The following is a 12653-nucleotide window of genomic DNA, read 5'->3' on the forward strand; positions in this document are numbered from 1 at the left end:
CCTCTGTGGTGATACTGCAATTATTAAGTACTGACTATTTTAGGGTTTCTGCTGCTGGTATTTATTTTACTTATGTCCTTATTTCAGACATATGGAGATCTTCTTTAATAGCGAAAGACACCAGAGCTTAAACTGGTGACAGGCAGAGCTTTAAGTAAAACAGATCATTTAAACACGCTGATGAGAACATGGCCTCCAGTGTTCAAAAGTATGTATACATCACAGGACAACCTTGCAAATATTAACACTGAAGTCACTAAGAGAAAAAGCTGTATACACTGCACCGTTTCAATCTACTTTAAACATAGGAATACAAAAACATTACAATGAGCACACTTTTGATTTTCTCACAGGTGTTGAGTTGGATGCGATCTTCAGTTTGTTGAATAGTGGCAATACTGAAATGATACTTGCTGTATGTTTCATCCTGGCCTTGGTGCAAATACAATTTGTCATGGCTAAACTACAGAGAAGTAGATACAGATCGTACAGGATGGTAACTTCTGCTGGAAAACTGGGTTCATTGCTCCTACAGATGTGCCTTTTCCTAGCCTCCATTTGGGAGCTCAGTTTTTCTCTCAGTTATTTGTATAATCATCTGAAACAATCTAATATTTCTCTGGGGGTGGCTTGTAGTGATGTGGATGGTGTTGCTTCAGATGAGGTCCTAAACAAAAGAATAGGAAAATATGCACGTATCAGACCCTGAATATGCAACACCATCGTTTATCCATACTAAAAAGTCTTTGTGAGGTCTTCAGCTTGCAATCCTTCAGCTTGTAAGTGAACTGCCTGTGCCAACAACCATGTGCATGTTCAGTCCAGACAACTTTAGTGACTATGAAAGGACAAAAGGATTCAAGCAGATGAATCTTGGCCTAATTCATTATATTTTTTTTGTTGAGCTTTGGAACATTGAGCTGTACTTTTCAGAAATTTATAAAATGCTGGGAACAGCCATTAAGAAGTCTGCACTGCTTTAGAAATATGATCAGGCTCTAGCCATGCTGGACTGAATGCACCCAGAAAAATCTAATCTTGAAAGCTAAGCAATCCCAGGCCTAAGTAGTACTTGGAGGACAGACCATCTTTGAATCCCAAGTGCTATAGGCATAAGCCAAAGAGCTGTGGTGGAATGAATGGCAAATGTCAGACCACAGAAACTGATTGAGAGAAAGACGGCATTTGCTTCCATCATTACTGATGGACAGTTACGGGGGGAAAAAACCAATATTTTTACGCATCTTAAATTCATGGAATGTTACTGGAACCAATAAAGACTCTAAGGCTCGAGCTAATTGCTTACATGTGGAGGACTGAAGTTCTGTAACATGTAACCACATGTCAAAACGGGGTACTACTTACTGTGGGGTGAAAATGGAGGAAGGTCAGGTGTTCGGAATGATTTTATCGTAGCTGGCCCTTCCCCACCAGTCGTTAGCACTTGAACTTCCAAGCGGTACAGCATCGATGGCCTCAGATTGGGCACGGTAAGTACATAATGATCCTAAAAATAAATAAATCACATTAATTTTCAGAGCATTTAAAAATAAAATATAGTTGATCTACTCACACAAAGCAGTGGTTTAAACAGGTTCTGTCACTCTCAGCATCCATAAATTATTTTCTTAAAATTCTGTTAAAAAGATTTAACTTATGCATCACTTTTTGAGAGGGTTTGTTTTGAATTTTTTCTTGCCATTGCTTTTGAGCATACTTTTTTACCATAATGTTATGGTTTCATGTGTAAGAGGTCCAAGTTGTTCCTTGGTGTTCTTGAAAATGGATAACGTGCTCATCACTAAAAACAATAGAATTTTAACTTCCTAATCATTCTTTTTAACAAACATGTTCATTATATAAACTTGTTTTTATTTTGGATTCCACTAATTGGTAAATTAATTCATGGCAATTCACAGGTCTGGCCCCGTACTGCAGCTAGTGAAAATAAGTGTGGCTACACAGATTTCAGCATATTTGTCCCAGTTACACCATGAGAATCTGCCCTTCTGTTCTTAATCCCAGTTTTGGCATGATGGCCTCAATTTTCACTGCTCCATAGCTTGTGTGGTCACTTACACCTGTGCAAAATAACTTCAGAGTAAGTTTACAAATGCTCCCAAATGCAAATACATCTGATTAAAGTCTGAAGACTGTTAAAGAATCAAAAGTCCTGATTCACCTTATTCCAAGCTAAAAAGGACCAGTCCTGGGATGGGGACAGTGCGGTCACTGTGTGCTCCTGTGGCCAGTCAAGCTGGGCCAGTCAGGAATTTGCAGGGCAAGTTTCTCCGGCTAGCACTGCACCCAGTGCCATGCGGGGGGACCTAAGTGGGCTGTGGGAGTAACTGATAATTTTCTGTTACTGCCAGAGCAGACAACAAAGGGGAAAGGAGAGAGAGAAAATGTGGGGGGAAACATGTAGTTTTACTTCCAAATTAGCGCATATTCTGAGATGGAGCTGCTCTTAATACACCTTGCTGAAGCTATTCCAGGTCGTATAACATACTGAACAGGTAGGAGAGAGAGAGAGAAGTGTATACATTGCACTCATACACTCACTCTGCCCATTCAGGTGCTCTTCCAGCTGTTGGGACCTGTGGGTTTCAGCCCCCATTGTGTAAATATTAAATTTTTATCAGTCAGAGACCACCAACAAGAATGAGTGAATGAGCCTCACCATAAAATACCCTACACATTCTGGTGGTTTCTGAGAGGTAGGAGATGCTATTTCAGCTCAAACCAGAGTTTTCTTAACCAGTTGCCATAAATAGTCAGAGAGATACATATAGTGATAGATAATTAAATAAAACGAATCTGCAGGCTCTATAGTAGTGAAAACAGAGGAAAACAAAGATAAAAAATTAAAGCATAACACAATGCAAAGGAGTGTTTTAAATAAAAATTTATATATATTTCAGACCTAACTGGACCAAAATCTTAAAAAAAGGAATAGAAATTCTGAATAAAACATACGTCTGCTCCTGAAAAAAAAGATGAAAACTGAAATGAAAAGTAACATCTCATGGTCTGAAACTTTGCTTTTCATTGTGCTAAAGTGGCTGTTTGCAGCCAAAGGTCTGTGACTGAGTAACCACTTCAGGTAATCTTGCAACGTGGCTTGCTGAAGAGATCAAGGCTGTATCTGCACCATGCTTCCACTCTAGGACTGTGGGTCGAGCCTTGAGTGAATTGGTGCGGATCACACCCAAGTCTGTACTAAATTGTAACAAAACAGCTCTGCCCACTGCGTGGTAGCTTGCCCCATAGTTTTAGAACATCCGCAGTCAACTTTGTTGCTCTCCCCCACAACAACAGGCTTTGAAACGCTGGTGCCCTACCCTTAGGGCAGTCTGCTAGGAATTAAGACAGAATGGTGAGAACCTTGCCTTGGATTTGTGGAAAACACGTTGAATGCAAGATGTGTCCAACAAAACATTTTACACATTCTTTGATGAAACGAATGTTGTGAAAAGATTTTCAGCCAGCTCTGCTCTAGACACAATTGTCTTGATCCACTTCCCTGAAGTGAATGGAAAGACTCCCAACACTGTTAGCTGACTTTGGATCAAGGCCAGACGCTTAAGCCCTTTTGTTGACTTTGGTGGATCTGGCAACAGAGTCTGAATGAAGTGCTCTTCACCTGCCTCTGCCAGAGGAGGAACTGAAATAGCAAAGGCCATCTTAAAGCAAATAGGGGAAAGAATTGAAATTGTAATTTCTCACACTTTCAATAAACAGTGAAATCTAGTTCTCCTTCAAATTATTTGTCTGTCAGACAATGGTGCATATTGGCAGAGGGGGAAATGATTTTTATTTTTCTTAGAGCAATGAGTGACTCAAAGAAAGAGAAAATTCTCTTAAATCCATCGGCTTGGACACCAAATAATTAGTAAAACTATAGTAACAGCCAAGTTGAACAGCCTGATCATCAAAAGAAAATAAAAACTATCTATTGCCACACAGATGATCTTTTCCTCCCTTCAGGCATTTCTCAGACAATGATTGCTAATTTGACAACTGTGAACATTAAAATGTTTGATGTGTCATCAAGAAGAGTAGTTGTGCTTTGTTTCTCCAGCAAGGAGGAAAAATTAAGCACTTCCTGCTCCAACTTGCCTGTAGAGCCAGGGAACGTTATGTGTGGCATCTGCATCACCACTAAACATTAAAAATAGGCCACATACACACATATTTATGTAGCTGCTAGCAAAGGAAAGTAACAAACAACTTACTGCTGGCAGTATCTGCGACTGCGAAATAATGCTGTTGGGTAAGCTGTTCTGCCGGCTTTCTGTGGTTACTTCTGCCCAAGTGACTTGAAACCCTGTCATGGGCTGGTGAAGGTCTGCCTTAGATATCTTCCAGGAAAAATGACCAGTGATGTTACCTTCCTGGACAATGAAAGACGCAGATAGATTCTCGGGTTTGGCCAACACTTTGTGTAGAACTGGCACTATAAATTTGGAAAGCAAAAAGATAAGCTAAACTTTGAGAGATAACATTCATTAATGTTCATTTCGTTCCACAAATCAAGGTCGGACAGAGCTCTCTTTCTGGTTTTACCCAGGATCATGCCAGCTTTCTGCCATTGCATTTCAGTGTTAACCAAAAGCCTATGTTTGAAATATTCCATTGGCATTTTGTGCCAAATTTAAACTTCAAATCAAATCCTGTCAGCTGCAGGTGACAGAAAAGAAAGCTTATGACATGTAAAGGCATAAGTGCCTCATTCACAGGCAACCATCCTGCTGCTCCTCTGTATTTCAGAATACCTGAGCTCTGGTTTTCAATTTTGGGACCACAAGAAAACCCACAGGATGGCACAGAACTCCATGATGCAGGCAAAAAGTAAAATTCATACTCTAAAACTGTAGTACAAGTTAATAGGGGCACTCTGATTAGAGGAAATATATGCCCGAGTTGCAGTTGCCCAGGAATAAGGTTGTAATGTTGGAAACTGTCAGGAGAGGTGGTCAGGAAATGGCAATGGTGGGCAGCAGGACTCTGAGGTGACTCACGAAGCACGGGAGTACTCTTGGGGACAGTAGGGACTCAAAGTGAGAGGGCCACGCTCTAGCTGAGGAGAGAGGTTTCCAGACTTGACTGTGCAAAGCCATGGCTGATCTGACCTAGTGCTGATAACAGCCCTGCCTCAAGCGGACAGCTGGACTAGCTGACCCCAGAGGTCTGTACCAGTCAACATCTCCATTATTCTGCAATGTTGCATAACCCTCTAGCTATACCTACCATCGTGGCAACACCATAAAACATATGAGTGCCTTTATTTGTTATTAGAGAGCAGAATTAACCTAAACAAAATCAAACTGAAAAAGCAACCTGCATCAGTAGCAAAACATTCAAAAAATGGGTCATGCCAGCATAATTATGTTTACAGTTATCATCTGTCATTATAATGAATCCTCCTTATAAAAATAAAAACCGTGTAATAACAAATGTCATTATATGTCTATAAACAGTCCACTAAAATTATCACCTAATTGACAAAACAGCAATGCAGTAGCCAAAATCTATACTGCTCTTTATTTTAGTTGATTTTTCACATAAGCATTAGTCATATTTTTATTTGTTTTGAATCTTTCATTTTCCATTTCAGAATTGCTTTTAAAGACTTTCTTTTGTGATTATAAATTCATTTGAAACTATTTGGCTGCTTCTCCAGATCATGCCTTACCTCCTTCAGCAGGACAGTTAATGTGCTTGTGGTTTTTTTCTTTAAATGCAGAACAAGGTGGGGTAACAAAGAAAATACTCTCAGTGTTAAAACGACCTTTAGATTTTGCAGGCAAAACAGTTACTTTATATCTGCATGAAAATGACAGGTCCTTCAGAATCATGTAGTTTTCCTAGAAGAAAAACAAAAAGATCGCATGGTGCAAATAGACCTCCAGAAAAAAAAAAATAGAAATTGAAAAATAAGGTTGGCAGAAGATGAAAATTTTTCTCCAATAAAATATTTTCTTGATATGCTTAACACATGCCAACATGGCTTTTACTCAGAGAACAAAGCAAACGTTGCCCATGTTCTGATTATTTTCAATAGTAAAATATATTAGCATGGTATTTGAATATGTCCTTCAATTCTACGGCGTTCCTTCACCACACTGCATCAAAGCAAATGGCTTCTAACATTTAGAACAGTCTCTCTGACATGATGGCAAAGGGGGTAGCAATGTGAGGATGTAAATGATAATTGAATTAAATAAATGTAAGAAAGCTGAGTTAAGCTGCTGTAAATGACAGGCTTCACCTACATTTAACTTTTTAAAAGCGCATTCAAAGTCCAGCATGGCAGTATAGATCCATTTTTTTCAGCTTTAGTACATTAACTACTTCTACCTTCTTATCAGGAAGAAAAGCTCCGCAGCTGAACTACAAAGCACAATTCTGTTTAAAGACAATGTCTGGAGAAGAAAACTACAGAAAATGTAAGTATCCTGCTAAATTCTTCCTGTTGTCTGAAGTACTTTTGAAAAGCACAGCCTGAAAGCTTTAGCACAAAACATATATGAGAAAAAGTTTGTTGTTCTTTTTTTTTTTTTTCCCCTGGGAAAATGTCCAATAATAACTTACTGGCTAAGGTCAAAAGTCTTTCACTGCCTTGTAGATCTTTATTTCCTTTCAGAATCACTAATTTCCAGCGTTTTTCTGCATAACTCCCTCTTTTTCCTAATCCCAAACTGGATTAGTCTAACCTTCACTTGGAAGGTCATTTTCAACGGAACATAGAGATTGGGCTGAGAATAGACTTGACTCCCCACCTTCCACTTGCTGAGAGTGCTCCAATAGGCTTGACTCCTGCTTAAAATTGTGACAGGACTATTTTTATTTATTGTGACAGGGCCTAAATGCTCAACACTGGAAATGTAAGGCCTTTATCTACCTTGACCTATCATATCTGATACCAAACCTTTTGTAGCATCAACCTTCTTCTGTTTGCTTTTAATTATTTTCTTCCTCAAAAGAAACACAGAGTTTCCCAAAGTAGATTGGACCAATTACCGTAAGATGATTGAGAGGAAATAACTGAACTAATCCCACAATGCATTTGGGCAGATGTACAAAGAGTCTTTCCTGACCTCTAGTGGAAATAAACTTCTTTAATGTTAACTTTCCCCTGTCTTCAATGTGCATAACTTGAAATATTGGGACTGATCATAACATTATGTCACAATCATTTTTTAATCCACCTCTAATATTTTCTTTGCTGACCCCATGAAGCAGTAAATCTTACAAGCTAACAGCCTTCTGTATGAGAAATGATGACTTTTGATTTACTCTACTTTTACATGCCATTAACTCCAGTGAATTAATCCAGTAGTATAGGTCAGGACAAGAAGGAAAGCTGAATTGTGATTTCTTCCATTCTCCACAACCCACTAAATCAATTGTGATGCACCAATCACATTACGGTGTTGTTCAAATAATGTGTTATAGAGACAGATGACAGTAGATTGCCAACAAATTGAGTACGAAGAACTGCCACTGCAATATATGTTTGGGCTGACATGTACTTACATAGAGCTTTTCTCCTTATCTGATATCTGTCCGACTTCCAGATTTAATGTCTAGTATTTTTCACCTACGGTCCTTTTTTCTTATTCTATTATTCTCCTCAGGGTTGTGAAACCCACCTGCATGTCTAAAAGAAAACCTAGTTTATTAATTACTATTATTACTGTTCAATACATGCCCTGTGCTAGAGTCCTACAGTACTAATTATAGATAAAGGCCTGTGTTCTATTTGCTGTAGAAATATATAAGTACTTAGCTAAGAAGTTTGTTTGCCTGCTCTTGTTTTCTGAATAACATTGGCAAAAAAAAAAAACGAAACTATTTTAGCCTAGTGTGGATTTAAAAAAAAAAAACAAACAAACAAAAACCAAAAAACCTAACCCCAAAACAGTCCAGATAGATACATCATTTTTATCTTTTGCCGAAGAGGACCATAAACAAGAAACATTCTTACTTATCTATGAAACATGGTATAAAGCATACTGTGTTATGTTACAGAAACATCCTTTCTCTTGCTGCTTAGAAGCTATTCAGAGTCAAGCAGAAGGCTGAGTGGAGACTTACATAAGTCAGCTCAGTTCCTTTCCCAAGTCCTTTGGTGTCATTTTGTGCACAGGACTCCAGTAACCAGTGGACTTGGAATTGATTCATGCTGATATCTAAATGATATAAAAAGAGAGGAAAAGACATATATTATAATTATGCTTTGACCATTGCAACTTTTTTGGCTTCTCTGGATAAAAATAGAAGGAGTTTTAAGTATTTTAGAACTGGTAGTTCCTCACTTGTTCCTAAGCATCCTTCAATAGAATGGAGAAAATATTATACGCATACGTAATTTAAACCTTATATCAGCTAATGGAGATGATAACTTTAAAAATAGTAAATTGGCATTTTCAGATATGTAAGCATATGCTGCTTACATTTTTTAAAAAATCAAGCATTTAAATTGAGCATTAAAAAAAAAATCTTAATACTGTTAATTCTAAACATCTTGCAAATGATGGAAATGACTTTGTGTCAACTGCCTGTGACTGTTTATATTGTCAGAGCATTGCAATACTTCTGCCTGGCACTGCTTGAGAAATCTGTGCCTGAAGACATGTGAAAATGTCTGTAAATCCCTGAGCTTTCTCCTTTCAGAATATATCATAAGACCTGTTCAGTATCTGTCCAAATAAAATTCTAGTCTTGACTCTTAGGAGTAATACTAAAGGCTTGAGTTTGCTCCCGTTTAAATCAATGACAAAGCTTGCTGCAGTCTCAATAGTATAAGCTTTCAACCAATTTCCAGCTCTTCTAGATTCTTGTCTAATACTAATTGCATACGGAAGCAAAACAAAGGGGAATAAAGAATTAGACAAACGAAGAAAAACTCAGCAGGTAGTGCACATACATCCTGTCATTTTTCTGGATTTAGTTCTCCTCTATCTTTATACAGGGGATGCAAAATTATGTCTGCCATTATTAATTAGCTGGGTATAGCACTAATGCCAAGTGCCTGATTGTGGGTTTCAGGAGGGAAAACAAGTATCTTTCATGCCTTAAGGGCTGATCTGACATCAGACTGCTATGAGCAATTTGGATGCAGAAGAGAAGGACTGTAAACTAAAGAGAAAAGAAGTAGTGTCTGAAACTAGCTCAAATGATATTCTGGTAAAAAGGCTGATTAGAAGCTCCTTGAAATAGATTTTTGCAGCAGCTATCTTAATAACAACATGTATGCTAATTATTTGTGTGATTTCTTTGGAAACCCAACATTTTTTTTTTCAAAAAGAAATCTATAAAGAAATAACTTTCTGCCTTGTGATTGTTCCCTTTCATTTAAAAATAAAGAAAGAAACGGATGTGCTTCCACTTGCCTCGTAATTGCTGGGCTTTCCCACTTGATGTGCCTGTTGGATAAAGACACAAACTCACAGTACATTTGTAAGAAGGTTTAATCTGATTTCGTCTCTTGCAGTTCACTCAGTTATTGCCCATCACCTGCTTGCGCCCCTCCCCTGGGACAAACAAACAAAACACCTAGCTTCTTGGGACTGAAAACTTTGTGCTGCTATATTAATCATGCTATAGTAATGATGTACACTCTGTGCCAATTAACCACAGTGAATCTGTTATTGATTGTATATTATCTGATAATCACAATTTATTATTTTAAACTAATTGGATTAAGGTGGACTGCTCTTTGTAAAGCTACATATTGGCTATTTTCACTTATAACAACTTTCACTTGCAATCCATAAATACAACACTCTCTCTTTAGTAGAGATTATCCAAGCCAATTAAGCCTTGACATTATCCAGCCATCAAGAACTGGATAAGACACATACCTCAGGTAGATCACTGAATATCGGTACATGGGCAACTGGGGAAAGATAAATCCCAAGCATCAAGAGCTTACAACAGCTCAACATCCAGATATATCAGTGTAGAGTTTTATTAAGTCTCTGTTCAGAAATGTAATTACACAGGTTACAACCCAAGATATTTGGTATTTCTAGCTCCTGGCACAGTAGAATTCTGTTTAGATTTTATTGTAGCTCCATCTCCATTCCTTATGTGAGCTGCTGCTCTCAGCAGTTCTTTTCTTCCTTCCTACTTCTCCTCTCCTGCGTTAGCAAACCCTTCGTAACCCATTCGTAAACAGCTGTGGTTTCTGATAACCTCTCTATCTGAGCTAGAAAATCAGGAAGAGGTTAAAAAAAATTGTTATTTCACTTCCTATCAACTTGGACTGTAAATGTAGGATGAAGGTTTTTAATAAACATAATTTCATATTTTTTTATTTAAACAAAATGGACAAATGAATCTTATATTTAACAGTGCTCACATCTGGTATTCTGATAACAACCTACATTGAAGAGACAGGCTTTTCTTTCTTTTTAGTAAGTCTGTAATTAAAGTTATTTCAAAAAGGTTTTTGCATACATATATAAAAGTACATCAATTGCTATAAACTAGAATGCATCAGGACAGCACCAGCTAATTTCATCCAAAACTTTTCATTAGAACAGGCCTTTTTGACTTCCCTAAACTTTTATTTTCAAGACTAAAACTTCTTCAATTCTCGTCTCCACATTTGTGATTGCTGTTATCTAAAAGATTTGAACATAAGCGTGCTAATTGCTTTTTGTTAAAAAGAAGAATGTAAAAACAATTGACAACAATAAAAACAATTTTCTCCTTTTAAAAAATCTATCCTGTTGGGGTCTAAAGCCTGAGTAATTTGGGTTGCAAAACTGAAATATAACAGGGAAGTAGCTCCTACTTGAGACAGAAACTTTTTAAAGAATCGGGAAAGGTGGGACATTTTGTGATTAAAGAAAGCTAGAACCATGAAAAACTCCAAGTGTATGTGCATGCATGAAGTATGCATATTAAGATTGGTTTAGAAATTATCTTTAAATTTTTTAAAAGCAAAAGGAGACAAGATGTGTGGAATGATCTAAAAAGCCACATAAGAGACTTCAAAAAATGATTAAAATATGCATTTGTTTTATAAAGTTTCTCATAAAGCTCATGGCTCTAGAGTTTTGTTTTTATGCAACATTATACATCTGATTTTGTGCTTACAGCGCATGCAAAAGAAAAGCTTCTCCCAGCCTTCCTTTCAGCAATATACACTCTCCTAGTGAGATTACTACTATAATTTTATTTAGATTTTTGTTTTCAGCTGTCCATTACAAACTCAGTGGTAGGTACTGGACAAGGGATCCAAGCTGCAGTCTAGCTGAATGTCAGCCACTACCACCAAAGCTAATGGTTCTGAATTAAACCCAGCTGAAGTTAATATATTGTAACCCACAGCCACATCTTTTTCCGAAAAGTCATTTGAGTAGTTAGTATTAAGAGAATATCCAGCATCTAATGGGACTGATTTTGGCCAGTTTTATCAGAAAGCTCTGCTATCCCTTCTAGAATAGGTACATAAAACTGAAAAGAAACTGCCAGACTCCTTCAGTCTGGTTCCCTGATATTTCATAAGTCACATTATAAAGCCTTTTTTGTATAATATCAATTTGCTTCTTAATAGTTTGGAGTTTTCTTGATTCTGTACTTCGAATTGTCTTTATAAAACTTTATAACCTCATTGTTCTCATGGTTAGAAAGCATACCATTTAACACTAAAAACACTGATGCTTGCACAAACAGCAAGCATTCATCTTTCCCAAAACTCAAAATATTTCTATAGAAACACTGAACTTGAAGGACATGCTAAGTGCTAGCCCTCATTTGAGCAGCTCTAAGCTTGTGAAATTAGTCAACATAATAATCATTTAAGTCAGAACTCCTTAAAGGACTGTTACAGCAGACAACTTATTCAAACAATTCAACAAGCTTCTTTAAGAAGAAAAAAAAATAAAAAGGAAACTAGAAATTTGCTTTAAAAATCCCTGTAAAGTTACTGTCATGAACATGACCTTCAGCTGCTCAAGCTAAAGATTTCTTGATGTTTCAGACAGTTGCACAAAACTAATCCTCCCAAATAAACTAATAGCTAATGGTAATTATTTTACCTATGATTTTTAAAGTAAATTTTCTGAAGTATAAAATGAGTTCCTAACCTTAAGAAAACATTCCTATACAGACATCACAGGAGCATGTTCTTAAAATCCACATACGCTTAGCTGTTTTACTGAACAAGGGTATGCAGCCAACTTTGTTGGACAGGAATCTTAAATCTCTAACTAGAAATATATTGATCAGGGGATGCTCTAAAGCATGTTGAAAAGATGTCTGTTTTGATTCCCTCCCTCCTATGTTTCACCCAAAACAGCCTTTAACTCTACATGAGTATCTCCACAAAGCGCTCTCTCTGTCAATTACGTTTATGAAGATGTTCTTCATCAGATTTTTCTTCTTTCTCCCCTTCCCCAACCTAAACTCTTTAGTTCCATTTCAATTAAAATAAATAAATATATTTCATATATTTTGGGGGAGGAAATGCACATTTATTCTGTAACTTTAAGCTGTAAAAGCAGCTCAATATCCCATTAATGCCAATGCCAAATACACCTGTTTGCCACTTTGAAAAGTTCATGTTCATATGCACAATTTAAGCATCTTAGATTGAAAAGTTTTGCTTAAAGTACTGCAACATATCCCAGGTCATG

At 37.1% G+C, this 12653-nt stretch overlaps 1 protein-coding gene across 1 annotated transcript in view; it reads right to left on the reverse strand.

Annotated features, from left to right (window-relative positions):
• Nucleotides 1-608: 608 nt before the first annotated feature.
• The window catches only part of ANOS1 (anosmin 1), a gene marked incomplete at both ends in the record, with an annotated part of 145799 nt that continues 133754 nt past the window's right edge, over nucleotides 609-12653 (reverse strand). The window contains 5 exons of the mRNA XM_082305051.1: nucleotides 609-667; nucleotides 1366-1507; nucleotides 4236-4456; nucleotides 5696-5867; nucleotides 8101-8195. Of these exons, the coding sequence (XP_082161177.1) occupies nucleotides 609-667; nucleotides 1366-1507; nucleotides 4236-4456; nucleotides 5696-5867; nucleotides 8101-8195 (689 nt within the window). The remainder of the gene's footprint in view (nucleotides 668-1365; nucleotides 1508-4235; nucleotides 4457-5695; nucleotides 5868-8100; nucleotides 8196-12653) is intronic.

Source organism: Platalea leucorodia, assembly GCF_965183815.1.
Source record: "Platalea leucorodia genome assembly, chromosome: 2".
Lineage (NCBI taxonomy): Eukaryota > Metazoa > Chordata > Aves > Pelecaniformes > Threskiornithidae > Platalea > Platalea leucorodia.